General features: G+C 45.1%; 1 protein-coding gene across 2 annotated transcripts in view; it reads right to left on the bottom strand.

Moving 5' to 3' along the window:
• The window catches only part of ADGRA3 (adhesion G protein-coupled receptor A3), a 132,727-nt gene extending 116,566 nt beyond the window's left edge, over positions 1-16,161 (bottom strand). The window contains exon 1 of one of the 2 annotated variants that reach the window (XM_025290244.3): positions 15,632-16,161. In XM_025290244.3, the coding sequence (XP_025146029.1) occupies positions 15,632-15,870 (239 nt within the window). In that variant the 5' untranslated portion in view covers positions 15,871-16,161. Of the gene's footprint in view, positions 1-14,534; positions 14,594-15,631 lie in introns of those variants that run through there. The other variant, XM_044946040.2, reaches the window with a different exon arrangement.
• Positions 16,162-16,889: the final 728 nt, after the last annotated feature.

Raw genomic sequence — 16,889 nt, 5'->3', positions numbered from 1 at the left:
ATCATGGCCCCAGTCTGTGGTTGCTAAGCTGTTCTAGTTAAGCTGATGGACAAGTTTTTCAACTTTATCCCTGGGGGAAGAACTCCAAGACAGTTCCCTTCCCGCCCCCTAGTAAGGATCCCTGAAAAAAATCAAGCCAAGGAAGACAGTTAACTAGGTTTCTCTACGTAGGCAATAATCTCAAGTAGACAATCTCTGTTTATGGTGGTTCAGGGTGGACAATACGCATTCCGTAGGGCTTTGCCTTCAAAAAAACACCATCCCCTAAGGAGGTACTGCTGTCTGTGGTCATCTTGGCAGGAAACCATACAGCCAAGCTAGCCACTTCCTCATAGGAGCTGCTGAGCCCAAACCATGTCAAATTGCTGAAGTTTAATCATTAAATGAGCATGGTAACAGAGGTGGTGATCAGGAGACTACACATGATGGAGGAATGAAAAGAGCTCTGAGTTTAGCTGCCTTCAGGCACGGCACAGTGCAGAAACTAGACAATGGACTGAAACTGAAATAAGGAAATGCCGGGGTGAATTCATGTTGCTTTTTAAGAAGCTTAATTGTGAAATAAGAAGAGTACCTACATAGTGCTTCGGTAAGGGTGGTATGAGGGAGGCGAGATTTTTGTTGTTGTTTTTGTTTTAACAGAGGCTATGTATGCCAAGGAGAAAAATCACAAACAAGGGGAGAAGCTTAAAACAGAAAAGGTAAGTGACAGTCTCTCCAAAAGTAGAAGGGAAGCAGATCAAGAAAAGGGAAGGAAAAAAAAAAAAAAACAAAACAAAGTAATATGGATAAGAGAGAAAGGCTTTTCACTAGCAAATACAGAGTGGGAGTTTAAGCCTCGACCTTGTAGGTTGGGTACTCCGCTTTGAAGACTCTCAAGCTTATCAGTGATAGAGTCATCATCCTGTGTTAAAAATAATGCAAGATTCTTCTTCTAGTTCTACTTGAGGAAAAAAGAAGAACACTGGGAAACACGGGCCTTATTTCTACAAAGACTTACTAGGTGTTTATGTGATAGACACTCAGGACACAGAGTAAGTATCACCATCAAGAGTTTACAATCTGGTGCAGCCACTATGAAAACACTATGGAGGTTCCTCAAAAATAAAACACAGAACCACATGATCCAGAAATGTCACAGCTGGGTATACATCTGAAGAAAACAGAGATGCTAATTTTAAAAAATACATGCACCCAACGTTCGTAGCAGCATTATTTACAATTACCAAGATAGAGAGGCAACCTAAGTGTTCAACGACAGTTGATCAGATAAAGAAGATGTGGTACATATATACAAGAACATTACTAGGCCACAAAATAGAAGGAAACTCAACAAAGCTGACAGACTTAGGGAATATCATGCTAAGACAAATAAGTCAGACATAGAAAGACAAACACTCTATGTTATCACTCATTGTTGCTCAGTCACTAAGTCAAGTCCCACTCTATGAGACCCCTTGGACTGCAGCATGCCAGGCTTTTCTGTCCTTCATCATCTCCTGGAGTATGCTCAAACTCATGTCCATTGAGTCGGTGATGCCATCCAACCATCTCTTCCTCTGTCGTCCCCTTCCCTTCCTGCCCTCAATCTTTCCAAGCATCAGGGTCTTTTCCAATGAATTGGCTCTTCGCATCAGGTGCCCAAAGTATAGGAGCTTCAGCATGAGTCTTTCCAATGGATAGTCAGGGTTGATTTCCATTAGGATTGACTGGTTTGACTTACAAAGGGATGGATGTAACAAAACAAAAAACAGACTTTAAGATACAGAGAACAAACCAGTGATCACCAATGGGGAGAAGGAATGGGGAGAGGGGCACAATAGGGGTAGGAAATTAAGAGATACAACCTACTATGTATAAAGTAAATTAAGCCACAAGATATATTGTACAGCACAGAGAAATACGGCCATTATTTTGTTATAGATTATACTCCATTTAAGGGCTTCTCAGGTGATGCTAGTGGTAAAGAACCCGGGAAGGAGATGTAAGAGATATGAGTTCGATTCTTGGGTTGGGAAGATCCCATGGAGGAGGGCATGGCTATTCAGACCAGTATTCTTGCCTGGAGAAACCCATAGACAGAGGAAACTGGAGGGCTACAATCCGTAAGTTTGCAAAGACTCAGACATGACTGAAGTGACTTAGTATATACACAGCCATAGTCCATTTAAAGTTACAAAAATACTGAATCACTATGTTGGACATTTTGAAACTAAACCAACTATACATAGTCAATTTTTTTAAAAGTTCAGAGTCTGGTAAGACAGAAAGGATTGTAAATAAATAATTCCAAAGATTATGACAGCTGCAGTAATGCAAGCAAAGGATGAGGCTGGATGCGGGTACGAGGAATGGCGGAGCCAGCCTAGCACTGGCTGCCAAGGTGGACTGCAAATCCCATGGTACTGGAAAGAGTTTAGAAATCTTTTTTTTTTTTTTTAACTTTACAATATTGTATTGGTTTTGCCATATATCAACATGAATCCGCCACAGGTATACATGTGTTCCCCATCCTGAACCCTCCTCCCTCCTCCCTCTCCATACCATCCCTCTGGGTCGTCCCAGTGCACCAACCCCAAGCATCCAATACCGTGCATCGAACCTGGACTGGCAACTCGTTTCATATATGATATTATACATGTTTAAATGCCATTCTCCCAAATCATCCCACCCTCTCCCTCTCCCAGAGTCCAAAAGGCTGTTCTATACATCAGTGTCTCTTTTGCTGTCTCGTATACAGGGTTATTGTTACCATCTTTAGAGTTGAGAAATCTAATCAAATCTTCACCAGCAAGGGAGAGTTTACACTTGGTCTTGTTTCAAACAAACAAAATGAAGGTTAAAAAATTTTTTAATCTAATAGAAAGCCCATCTGCCTTAAACATGGTACTGGAGATGAATACACCCCTAGTCAATTACTCTTTGCCTTTTCATGAGAAAAGAGTTGGGAAGAATTGCACAATAAAACAAAGAATGCTTTTAAGTCTTATCTTGATGGGAAATGAATCAATTTAATTAGACTTAGATTCAAGCAGTCTTGAAGAAAGAGAAGTTTAACAACTGCATTACAGAGTCTGTGTTACAGCTGCATCTCCAAAGCCCACTTTAAGTTTCCTTCAATTAAATCTCAGGAGGGTTTAGACAGAAGTGTCATCCCCAACACAATTTACAACCTGCTTTCTATCCAGCTCACGATAGGAGGCGATCACAGAAATGCCAATGAAAAGCCGACCACTCTTCTAGGTGCGAGAGTGGCAGGAGGGGACAAAAAAGTCTCCAAGCTCCATTATCTAGGGGAGGCAAGATCACAGAGATGGAACTATTTATTCTAATTCAGAAATGTCTTCATATAGGGAGTGAATTTAACTCACAATCACCTACTGTATATTATGTCCCATACTAGGAGGATGCAGGGGAGAGGAGTAGGGGCACAGCTTGGGGAGCTTAGATTACCCACAGCGGTCTTTATTTCTCCCCAGCCTGGGTGGAGGACGTGCTTGTTCCTATTCTGGGGAAACATCTTGGCCTGCAAGTACAGGAGTCCCTCCTATCCACAGGGGATACGCTTCCCTCCTATCCACAGGCCCCCAGCGGATGCCTCAACTTCAGTGTCTTTTATGTACTATTTTTTTCCTTTATATACATTCTCCGATAAAGTTTAGTTTTTAAAGAAGGCACATAAGAGATTATCATCAATAAACTAAGAGAATTATGACAACATATTGTAATCAGAGTTCTATGCAGGTGGTCTCCCTCTCAAAATATCTCACTGCACAAATGAAAAAGGTCTTTTCCATCTAACTAAGCACTTATCACACACTGTGGCCATAATTTTTGCAGTCTACGGTGCAACAGCAAAATGAGCACGGATTCTTTTTTCTTCACTATTTCATGGCTAAAAATTTGTTCTTACTGTAGATCTTCGCAACCTCAGTATATATGATTATTTTTCTTTCCGTGTTAAATCTTTCACCTTTTCACTTAGAAAGCATTTTACAGATTTCTCTTTGGCACCTTTGCATTGCCAGCATCAGTACTCCTATACTTGAGGGGTCGTTACGAAGTAAAACAAGGGTGGCTGGAACAGAAGGCACTGAGCTTCCAGGACAATCGATCTGATGACACATGACCCAGACGGCCACCAAGTGTCTAACAGGCGGATACGCTGGACAAAAGGATGATTCCCATCCCAGGCAGGAGAGAGCAAGACTTCATCATACTACTCAGAACGGTGCACACTTTAAAACTTATGAATTATTTCTGGAATTTTCCATCTAATATTTGTGGCCCATGGTTCACCACGAGTAACTGAAACTAGGTATAAAGGAGGATTACTGTACAATTCTTGACTAGGTGGAAGCACCGCTTTTGCTTGTAGAGCTAGCAATCCTGCCAAAAGATTTTCTTCATGCTCATGCCACTGTCATCCAAAAGAATTTAATAAAAATAGCCTAAGAACTAGAGAGTGAGGATGACTGTCATTTGAGCCTTCTTTGTATAAAACTGCATTCCACAGGCATGCCCTTCCCCCCCCAATACTGATTATTCAGGAAGAAAAGATTTCAAATATGTACAATTCAACCATTACATAATTTAAACATAACAAGGCAAAATATGGGAAGGAAAAGAAGAACAAAAGATATCTTTTATTTAACCTAAGAACCAAGAATGTCAGTCATGTGAATTGATAAAGAGCTAAAAGCAACTAGCAAATGCCTGCTATATGAGTGGATTTAGCCTCTCAACAAAATCACGTGTCCTGCCAGGAAATATCTCTTGTCCTCATCTGCCCAACATGCCTGTCCATTATCAAGTGAAGAACATGACAAAGGTGTCCACAATCCTGCCTCCTCAGTCCCAGCCAAAGCAGCAAGAAAATAATGAAAGTACTACATTTTCAGATGATGAGTGGTCACTCAAAAAATCTAAGTGTCAACTGGGGGGTAAAAAAAACTGCTGGAAACTAAAAATGTACAGAGAAGGTGGCCAAATACAAATGACCCTTTTGCAGATGTGTCAAAAATATATGAAACTTCACTTATAATGAGGATGTAAATTAAAATAAGCTCTTTTTTTTTTAATAACTTAGACGTAGGTAGATACTTGGGGAATTGGGCCTCTCATGGATTCTCTACGCTTTCTTACTATTTTATATTAATAATGGATTATTATCAGAAATAAATCTCTATTTTAAATTTAATATACAATAAAGGATTTAAGGCAGATCAAGGCAGGGGCTATTATGTGTTTCGTTGTCTGCTCCATCTGAGTATCAGGCCCCCAAATGCTGGTTTGCTGCCCTTAGACTCTCTCAGTTCATCCTTTCAGTGCCACAATGCACCTCCACAACCTTACTGTCCTTAGCCCCATGCCGTTGCTGCTGTTGTTTAGTTGCTCAGTCGTGTCCAACTCTTAGCAACCCCACGGACTGTCAGCCACCAGGCTCCTCTGTCCATGGGATTTTCCAGGCAAGAATACTGGAGTGGGTTGCCATTTCCTTCTCCAGGGGATCTTCCCAATCCAGGGATCGAACCTGCATCTTCTGCATTGCAGGCAGATTCTTTACTGCTGAGCCCTCTGGGAAGCCATTAACCTCATGACTTGATATTAAATCCTAGTTCGGCATATCATTCCCCACTTTACATATAGTCACTTTTCTCCTCTCTTATGAATAAGGCCCCAACCTAAAGCTCTCAGTTCTCTGTCCTAAAAACATCTCCTGATTTCCATTCATCCTTGCTCCACTTGGAACAGCCCCCTTCCCCTGAGGCAGTTGTCCTCAATCTGCTCCACTCCTCTTTCTTCTACCTTTTTTTGTTGTAGCAGATGACAGGTGGTGAAGAAAACACCTAGAAAACAGGTTCTTAGCCCAGGTGACAAGACAATCACCTGCAGAGCTGTGAAAAATACCAACTTCCAGGCCCCATCCTGGAACAGTCAAATCAGATCATGAGACCTGTGGCCCAGGCATCTGAGCTTTTAATGTTCCCAGGTGATTCAAAGCAAGGTGAAAAGTCTCAACAGCAAACTCAGCAACCAGGTTACAGGAAGGTGGAAATAACTGCTCTCCCAAACCCCTTCCCAAGCTGGGCTGGGATGCAGGGTCTGGCTCAGTGGAGTTCCCACCTGCAGCACCCTCCACACAAACCTTAGCACTGTGTGTGTGCGTGTTACAACATGAAAATCCTCAGAAAGAACTGCTCTGAGTACTGGAGGTGATTATGTGCTACAGGAGATCAGAGACATATGGGGTGAAAGATTCTGTGCCCAGCAGACAGATGTGAAGGGAAAGCAAAGGTGGTCACTGCCCACCATGGTCTATCAGTCCCATTGGTTATGTTGTTCCTAAACCAGTCTTGCAGATTTCTCTTTAGAAACCTCAACGCCTATAGTAATTTTTGAAGTCCACCAGTTCCCCCTCCCACCCCCAACCCCGTTATCTCCAGCTCTCATAGCAGAGTGTGGCGAAGGAAGAGGATGCAGGTTAAACTGTGTCACAAAGAGGCAGACCAGGGAGATGTTGTGTTTCTGGAAGGCAAGAGGTGGAGTTCCAGAAAGGAATACAAGCACACGCGCCTAGGATAAAACTGGTCTAATGGCCAAAAACAATCACACAAGCACACCTAAATTACATCGACAACATGCAGAGTAGGCAGGGAATAACTATTTGCCGAGCGAACACAAAAGCAAGCAGTTTTAAAAACTAGGATAGGAATTACGAAGACAGTCACTAGAGAAGAGTGATTACCAAAAGTCTGGTCTTTGGAAGGTCCCTGCTGTGTGTGGGAAAGCAGATTTAAACCTGGGCTTGCAACCTGCAGACAAAGGGTGCTGGGGGGAAGCTGGGTGGGCACAGGGGGATGGGGGAAGTCCTAGATGATTCTTACACCAACCCCTTCCGTTTACTCCCTTCAGGCTCTGAGGACAAGAAAAGGTTACCTGAGTGAAATGCCCACTGTGTGCAAGGTGCTCAGCATGGCACTACAAGTGGCCAGGACAGACCTGTCTCTTCTGTGGGCAACAGCTACACCTCTGTTCTGTCCCATCCAACACACAGGAGTTTCCCTCACCACACATGCAAAATTAAATTTAAAAAAAGCTTGGGAGAGACTGCTTAATTTAAAACTCCCTCTTTGGACTAAAATTATCTGCACATGAACATAAAAACAAGCTAAACCATCCATAAAGCATTAAATAATTTATTAAAATAAATTTAGTTAGGCAACTATTAAAAACTCATGGAGCAAGTCTGCATCTACAGCTTCCTAATTTTGGCAAAAAAAAAAAAAAACTGACTTAATAAGTTACTAAAATTTTAAGAATTCTATACTCTTTTTTTTTGGTCTGTTTTTGACAAAAATGTTGAGAACAATGAATTTGTTATGTTCTCTGGGACTTTCATGCGAGGGACTTCCATGGTGGCCCAGTGGTTAAGAATCCTCCCTGCAATGCAGGGGACTCGGGTTTGATCCCTGGCAGGGGAACTAAGATCCCTCAGGCAGCAGAGCAAATGAGCCCTTAACTACTGAAGCCAGTGTTCTGTAACAGAAGTTCTGCCTGATGCAATGAATATCCTGTGTGCCACAATTAAGACTCGATAAAGCTAAATAGATCTGCTATAATTAAAAAAAAAAAAAAAAAAAATTCCTCCACAGGAGGACAGCCAATACAGAAAGCAACTGTTTTCAGAGACGCAACTAAATAGGAAGGAAAAAAAAGTCCTAAATGCAACTCTAAGGAACTTCACCCTGTGTTGTTTTCTGAGTACTTTTAGGAGTTTTTACTTTGTTGTTTTTGCCTATTTAAAAAAAAAAAAAAAAACACCTTTATAGGTTTGGAAAGTTCCTATGTCTCTTTCTAGTATTTTATTTCTGATTTATTGCCAAACCCACCATCTTCTCATCAAAAATTCCTGATGCTGGAGGACTCCAAAGCAGGTAAGAAGCAACAAGATTAAGGGGCTAGGTCATGCAAAACCTCACCAGATTGCAAAAAACACTTTCCTTGTAGCTCAGTTGGAAAAGAATCTGCCTAAAATGCAGGAAGCCAGGGTTTGATTCCTGGGTTGGGAAGATCCCCTGGAGAAGGAAATGGCAATCCACTCCAGTATTCTTTTCTGGAGAACCCCATGGACAGAGGAGCCTGGCAGGCTACCGTCCATGGGGTCACAAGTCGGACACAACTCAGCAACTAAACCACCACCACCAAGACTTGCATTCATAGACCAAATGCCTAAGTCTGCCCAAAATTCTTCAGTATTTCTGATCAACCTGCCAAAACACTGTTTTATGTGTGTGTTTCAGTTCAGTTCAGTCACGCAGTTGGTGTCTGACTCTTTGTGACCCCATGGACGGCAGCACATCAGGCTTCCCTGTCCATCACCAACTCCCAGAGCTTGCTCAAACTCATGTCCATTGATTCAAACACATGTCCATCGATGTGGTGATGCCATCCAACCATCTCATCCTCTGTTGTCCCCTTCTCCTCCTCCTTCAATCTTTCCCAGCATGAGGGTCTTTTCAAATGAGTCAGTTCTTCGCATCAGGTGGCTGAAGTATTGGAGCTTTTGCATCAGTCCTTCCAATGAATATTCAGGACTGATTTCCTTTAGGATTGAATGGTTTGATCTCCTTGCAGTCCAAGGGACTCTCAAGAGTCTTCTCCAACACCACAGTTCAAAAGCATCAATTCTTCAGTGCTCAGCTTTCTTTATAGTCCAACTCTCACATCCATACATGACTACTGGAAAAATCATAGCTTTGACTATATGGACCTTTGTCTGCAAAGTAATGTGTCTGCTTTTGAATATGCTGTCTAGGTTGGTCATAATTTTCTTCCAAGGAGCAAACGTGTTTTAATTTCATGGCTGAAGTCACCATCTGTAGTGATTTTGGAGCCCAGAAAAATAAAGTCTCTCACTGTTTCCATTGTTTCCCCATTTACTTGCCATGAAGTGATGGGACCAAATGCCATGATCTTCATTTTTTGAATGTTGAGTTTTAAGCCAGATTTTTCGTTCTTCTCTTTCACTTTTATCAAGAGGCTCTTTAGCTCTTCTTCGTTTTCTTCCATAAGGGTGGTGTTATCTGCATATCTGAGGTTATTAATATTTCTCTAGCAACCTTGATTCCAGCTTGTGCTTCATTCAGCCCAGCATTTCCCATGATGTACTCTGCATAGAAGTTAAATAAGCAGGGTGACAATATACTTGACATACTCCTTTTCCAGTATGCAACCAGTTCGTTGTTCGATGTCTGGTTCTAACTGTTGCTTTTTGACCTGCATACAGATTTCTCAGGAGGCAGGTAAGGCGGTCTGGTATTCCCATCTCTTTTAAGAATTTTCCACAGTTTGTTGTGATCCACAGTCAAAGGCTTTGGCGTACTCAATAAAGCAGAAGTAGATGCTTTTCTGGAACTCTCTTGCTTTTTCTATGATCCAATGGATGTTGGCAATGTGTGCTTATCACACACATAAGATCATGTAGGTCAAATGTAACTGCCCATATTTATACCTGTTCTTGAATCGGGGACCCAACAGCTATGAAATGCTGACCTAAACTAATGAAATGTTTTCACTGGCCATAAAAGAGTAAAATTTTGAATTCACATCTCTCCGCTTGTCCTGACCTCCCACCATACAGTCCTATCATTGCTGGCATTACTCTTATCAATAAAGAGTGATTACATTACCACCCACTGAGGTCTCAGAGCCCTTCCTTTGACAGGACATGCTTTAGGATCGCATCAAGTATCCCATAAAGTGACACAAGAGCACAGATAAGAAGCACTTCCTAAGTTTAGAGAAGAGAAGGATCAGAGCATTGGAAGAGGCACAAAAGAGGCCACTGCAATTGGGCTAAATTAATGAGAACCCAGATTTTTACCAGGAAAGGGGTGTCAGGCGAGTGGCAAACTTAGCCGAGGCATACAGGAAGCCAATACATAAAAATCTGCTCAGGGGACAATGAGACGCATGCTGTGGTGAAGCAGAGAATTGGGGTATATTATTGATCCTCACAGAGAAGGCAATGGCACCCCACTCCAATACTCTTGCCTGGAAAATCCCATGGATGGAGGAGCCTGGTAGGCTGCAGTCCATGGAGTCGCTAAGAGTCGGACATGACTGAGTGACTTCACTTTCACTTTTCATGCATTGGAGAAGGAAGTGGCAACCCACTCCAGTGTTCTTGCCTGGAGAATCCCAAGGACGAGGGAGCCTGCTGGGCTGCCGTATATGGGGTCGCAAAGAGTCAGACACGACTGAAGCGACTTAGAAGCAGCAGCAGCAGCAGCAGCATTGATCCTCGGATGAAAGAATTATGGCTTATTCTAGCCATCCCTAGCACTCAGAGCCATCCCTAACACTCAGAGTTGTGCGTACAATATTAATAGGGTCTCAATAGATGTGCACAGGGAAAAAAGCCTGTGCTGAGAATGGGAAAATATGGCTACAGAGAAGACCTTTCATTCAAAGATAAAAACCTGGATCCACATGAATTCAGACCACAGCAGCTGTCCGTGATGTTCATTAAAATCTCCCTGCTCCTTCTCCTCCTCTGTTGTCCTCACGTGGCGAAGCAGCCTGGCTAATATCCACTGTTCTCATCTCTAAGCTGAAAGCAGCTGGAGAGAAGAAAAAAAACATGCTGACCATCTCCCTCTGAATTAGATCACAAGGCAAAAATGGACACCACTCCACCTGGGTGGCACTTCTACAATCCCCGGGTCCTTTCCAAAAGGCCACTTCACTCTTCATTCACTTCCTCCTCACACCATCTCCTCACCCTCTTCCCTAACCCTGCCTCTAGGTCTTTGAAAAAATAAATGCCAGGGGGCAGCAAAGCCCTCTTCATCCCACATGCCCTCCTCAGTGGTCTCCCACCCACCATTTTGCCCAAGCTCCCTCCAGTCACCACTTGGGGATGGAACAACCCCCCTCCATCTAAAAGCCTAACACCCCACCTGGCTCCAGCTCCCATCATATCTCACCTTCCATCATCCATTTCTCCCTCTCCCCGACTACTGCCAACCATACTCAGCAGGATGCAAAGATTCTCTTTCCTCACACCAAATTTCTTCCTCATCAAGCTAACACCACCATCCTCACACAGTTCTCCCTTTAATCTACCACAATCTGCCTCCTGCAGCCTCTGGCCCACGGAGGGCACCAAAGCTGTCAAGTCTAGCTTGTTCTTACTGTTTCTGATCTCACAGCATCTCTCCACCGGGGCGCCCCATTCCTGTCTTCAAACCTGAACTCCCCTTGGCTTCTTTGACCAAATACTCCCCAGTTGCTGCCCCTCAACCTTACCAGCTGCACCTTCCTTCTCAGGCCCCTCTACTGGTCCAGGGGACTTCAGCCTGGGCCCCTCCTCCTTCCCATCTGGACACACTCCCCTAACTGACCTGGACCAGCCTGGTGCTTGAAACACCACAGACAGACCAATGGTTCTGAAACCCTCCCTGCTTTTCAGCAGGGCCAGTGCATCACCACGCCTCACTGCAACTGCAGAGCGCCCTCTCTCCCCTAGCTCAAAACCCAAACCTTTCCCTTCCCTCAGGCCGTGCTCAAGTCTTAACCTCTCCAGGAAAATTTTAATACCTTCCCAGGCCTCCACGGCCCCACAGCTCTCTCCTCTTAACAGGCTTCCTAAAGCATTTAAACAATCAGCAGTACAGAATTTATTACTTAATTACAGACATTCTGAGATTATTCCCTAGATGTCTGCTTTGCTTCGGTGCAAATCTTCCCTCTCCAACCAGACTGAAGTTTCCAAACAACACCAGCACTTCTTTTTGTGTACCTGGCACTGAAGTGCATACACTGGGGATGTCCAATTATCAGTCCTCTGATAGCAAAAGAACTTAACATTTTATAAAAGTAAAAACCAAACCCGAGCATTATTTTAGTCTGTTAAACAGTCTGAAAAACATCTGGATTTTGTCCCAAAGTTACTTAACAAATCATAAAATTTATTTAAAAGAAACCTTTTATCTACAATCACCATGTAGCATCACCAGGAAAACACTATTGGAAGACCACGACTAAATCTGTGAAACTTTCTACCACTGATGTCTTCAGAATTTTTAAAACTTAATATTGAGCATTTCACATGAAACATAGAAATAGATTTCCAACAAAAGCATTAATGCAGTTAAATTTGTATTCAGTTTGTGCGTAAAAATAATAAATGGAACGTAATCCTTTAATGCAGAAGGCTATATAAGATACAAGGAACAAGTGTGGTCAAGCTGAGGATTTCTGCCAAACCTCTCTAGAAACATGGCTATGAAAATAAGTGTTGTTCACTAAGATCGTAGAAGAATCTGATGGAGAAGGAAATGGCAACCCACTCCTGTATTCTTGCCTAGAAAAACCTATGGACAGAGCCTGGTGGGCTGCTGTCCATGGGGTCACACAGAATCAGACACAACTGAAGCAACTTAGCATGCATGCATGCATTGGAGAAGGAAATGGCAACCCACTCCAGTATTCTTGCCTGGAGAATCCCAGGGACCGAGGAGCCTGGTGGGCTGCCATCTATGGGGTCTCATAGAGTCAGACACGACTGAAGTTTAGCAGCAGCAGAAGGATCTGAGAAAGAAATCCACTAAGAAGAAATAATCTTATTTTTCATTATTAAAGAGAAAGAAAACTTCAATCCTTGCCCTCCTTTCAACCCCCAACTTTCCACTCGGCAGCCACATCACAACTCAGCTGAAAACGTTTGGCCACAACGAAGGAATTAGAGAGCCTGCCTATCCTTGACTTGTTCCTAGAACTCCCCAAACCCCTACCACCACCACCACCATTCCAAGCACTAGACATGTGTCCTTGACATTCCAGCAACTTCAAACACACAATTCCTCAAGCATCTCCACTACCCTGGGCCTGCCGGGGATGCCCACCTCTCATCCCCTCATTTCCTCCACAGTATCTTTCTCATACTTCTCAAATTGGCTATGGGTTCTCAGATCCTCGATCCCACCCATTATGCCCCAGAGGAACCTCAGTTGCCCTCTTATGCGTTCCTTTTGCTAATTGTGTTCCCTGATATTAGAATGTTTACCATACTGCCCTGAGACATGATGAAACTTTCTCCTCAAATCTCTGTGAGTTCCTAGAGAAGAAAGATAATGCTTTTGTCTATATTCTGTATGAATTGAAAAGTGAGTGTGCCCCAAAACCAAAGGTCCAAGTTCTCACTCCTAGTACCTCTGAAAATAACGCTGCTGGGAAATAGGGTTGGTTTTTGTGGGTTTCTCTGCAGATGGAACCAAGTCATGAATCTTGAGAAAAGAGCCTCGTGGACTTCCCAGTGGACCCCTAGATTCAAAGACTGGTGTCTCATAAGAGAAAGGAGAATATTTGAAAGACACCACAGGGAAGACCACAGGAAGACAGAAACAGAGTGGAATTGAGCTGCCACAAGCCAAGGAAAGTCAGAAGCTGAAAAGAGGCAAGGATTCTCCAGAGCCTTGGCAGGAACATGGTCCTGCTTAAAACCCTCGCTTTTGGATTTTTGGCTTCCAGAATGGTGAGAGAAGAAATTTGCTGTCTTAAGTCATCAAACTAGTGATTAATCTACCACAGTCCTAGGAAAATAACACCTAGTCCAAACCTCAACGTACTGCCAATGATCTAGAAACGATTTAATAAAAAAAAAAAAAAAAAACCTGTGTTGAACTAAGGAAGATGAAGACAAGGAATGAAGATGAAAAAGCATGTGAACCGCAGGGCAAGAATCCAGGGCACGGATCCCCTCGCTATAAATCTATCATAGGAATTGGGCAAGTCACTTATCTACTATGACCCTCTAATTTATTCTCTAGGAAAATGAGGAAACTGGCCCAGAACACCCCCACCACACACACACACACACACACACACACCATTCTGATACACTTGAAACCAACTTCAACCAGAACATCAACTTTATCTGATCCTCAATTATAATTCTTCCCATTCACTAAACTGTATTACTTTTACTTTAAAGGACTTTCAGGTGCAAAAAAAAGGATTAAAATGACATTTCAAAGGCACATATTTTAATCAGTTCATTAACATTCAATGAAATAGTTTGATCATATGCTGAAAAGTTATTTTCTACAATATCAACTTTTTTCCCCTGTGAAATCAACAATTTACAATTGTTGACAATTCAGGAAAAATCGACCTAAACTTGAATCAGCTTAAGTGCCACTGATTCAGAAGCCAAATATAGGACTAATTTCTTCAGAATAACAAAGGATATCTCCAAAACAAAGGTTTTCTCCACTTGACTCCAGACTGTAATTATGGGCCCATACTCAAGATTTCCACTTCAAAGAATCTGGCTAAGAAATAAATACAGCTGCTGCCACTACCAAGTGGTCAAGTGTTGGTAAAGGAATCAAACAAAACAAAAACTCTTTTACCTTTTTCAGGCCTCCATAAACAGAAGCACACACAGTTTTCCTGTGTTAAACCTTTCCTAATTCAAACAAATGGAAACGAAGAACAAAGGTGTTAGTAATGAAATCTGTACTTACCCATAAATCCTGCTAGGGTTAATTTGGGTTAAATTAAAAACCATATTTCTGGGCTAAATTAAAAACCATATTTTAAGTTCTTTCACAGGTCACGCTGTTCCTCTTGCCTTCATGTTTTTATACTGGCAGCCTTGATTCTTTTTTAGGAAACCAACCAAAACAACACATAGGCACACGGCGCCGAGGGACTCATATTTCAGTTCGACAAAATACCCATTAGAAACACTTTTAAACTGTCCCAAACCAATTCATCGTTCAGAAAATAAAATCAAGAGTCACCGGGCCAAGGGTTCAGATAGAATTGGCAAAACTGGACAGTGAATCGTAGCACAAAGTGAATTACGAGACCAAAAATTTTTCTTTCCAGGTGGAAACTCAATCCGAAAATCAAGTCCCTTGAGTTGGAAGGCTCAACAAACCCAGTTTGCAAATGTGAAGTTCTCGGCTTTAAAGATAAGCTCTCATACCCAAGAAACCGGGGGTCGAAGGTGCACGATTTCATCTCAAATATATTTCTGGGCCCTTAAAAAAAACTCTTATTTTACAAGGTGCTCTTTAATGTAATAAAACTCAGCTGGCAAAAGCAAAGGAAACAGTCTGGAAGTTTGGAGATCACACACAGTGGCGTTCAAAGTCCCTGTGTGGCTTTAGTATCCTGAAAACTAGTGTTCGAGTAACTTAACGTGCAAGTAACTGAAGGGCTGGCCCTTCTAGCCCAGCTGTTTTCCTGCGCCCAAGCACAGGATGAATGAGCTTTAACTCCGCGGCTTGCATGTTTACTTGCATCCTCACGTGGCACCGCGCAGCTAGCTCACAAGCACTGCGCCGGGACCGCGCGGGGGAACCCTAAAACTTTTACTTTGCAAACTAGCGGAGCGACGCCGGCACACATCCGCTCGCCAGCCACAGAAACGCCTCCGGCCGAGCCTCCCGGTTCCCCAGCATCACCCCCGCCAGCGGCTCCATGCACACAAAGGCGCGGGGGTGGCGGCGGGACCCTCTTCCAAGTTGCGAGAAAGGAGAAGCAGCACGACGGAAAGCGCTGGGACGGAAGAGACCGGGCGCCAGTACAGAGGGGCGCCTCGCGGGCTACTCACAGGGTGACCGTGCGGTTCGGCAGCGTGTCCGGGGGCAGGACCTGCGCGAGCTCCAGGCTGCTGCACACCACCTTGCCCTCGGCGGCGCCCGCCGCCCTCCCGGCCCCTCGGAGCCGCCCGTCGTGTTTGCAGCCTGGGGGCAGAGCCACGGCCCCGCCGCCCAGCAGCGCGAGCAGCGCCAGCGGCAGCAGCAGAAGGGGCGGCGGCTGGCGGCCCCGCGGGCGCCCGGGCCGTTCCATGCTGCGGGCCGGGCGGCCGGCCGGGGCCTGCGGGCCGAGCGACGCAGCGCTGGCCTAGCGGGCCGCCCCGGTGCCCCGGCGGACTGGAGCGCAGCGCGGGCCCGGTGGCGCCCGGAGTCTCGTGGTGGCCGGAGGACGCGCCCTCCTCGGCGCCGACATGCTCCTTTGTCCGCAGCTGCCGCGCTCGGCCTCCGGGGAGCCGCGGGGTCACGGCCGCGTGGGTCCCAGCGCCGCTCTACGGCGGGGCGGGAGTGCCGCCGCTTCCTCCACCTCCTCCTCAGTCACCGCCGCCTCCCCCGGCCACTGCCCGCGGCGGCTCCTCCCCGCCCGCCGCCCCCGCCCCTTCCCCTCCGCCACCTCCTCCACCTCCTCCTCCTCCTCTACCTCGTCGTCTCCGCTCCCCTCGCCGCCCGCGGCTCCGGGAAGGAGGGGCGTGCGTGGGGACCTGCGCCGCCCGCCGCGGAGCCGGACCCCCGGTACCTAGGCGCTCCCGGCTTCTGGGCCGGAGTTGTGGGTCAGCGGGAGTACCGTCACCCGTAGGGAGGGTGGAAGAAAGTTCTAGTCCAAACTCCAGCCACGGTGGCCACTCTCGCACGCTTCTCTACTCTTCCACCGCAACCCTCCAGACAAAGGCGCCCCGTGTGTCCCTGGGGGCCGCGCGTTCCGCCTGGCGAGCCCCAGTCCTGGGCTTCGGGAAGGGGAGGAGAGCAGGGTTCAGTTTCTTTGGAGAACCCAAGAAAGAAGAGAGTGCCCCAAACTAACAGTCTTCAAAGGAATCGCCTTCCCTCCTCTCTGCAGACATCTCGAACCTCCTTCTAGGCACTCCGTAGTCTCATTTGTCCCAGATACATCCGAGCTGGGAACAGGGTCCTGTCCCAGAAAAAGGACCCTCCAAAGCCGTTTCTGGCCTTCAGCAATTCCACTTATAACCACTGCAAAGGATGCATTGGGGCCTCGATGGACTGGCAGCCTTTGGAAAAGGAAATTTCCCTCTGGTATCCAAAGATACCTCAGATATA

This window comes from Bubalus bubalis, chromosome 7 (genome assembly GCF_019923935.1).
Source record: "Bubalus bubalis isolate 160015118507 breed Murrah chromosome 7, NDDB_SH_1, whole genome shotgun sequence".
Classification (NCBI taxonomy): domain Eukaryota; kingdom Metazoa; phylum Chordata; class Mammalia; order Artiodactyla; family Bovidae; genus Bubalus; species Bubalus bubalis.
This window is presented reverse-complemented; position numbering and strand designations above follow the sequence as displayed.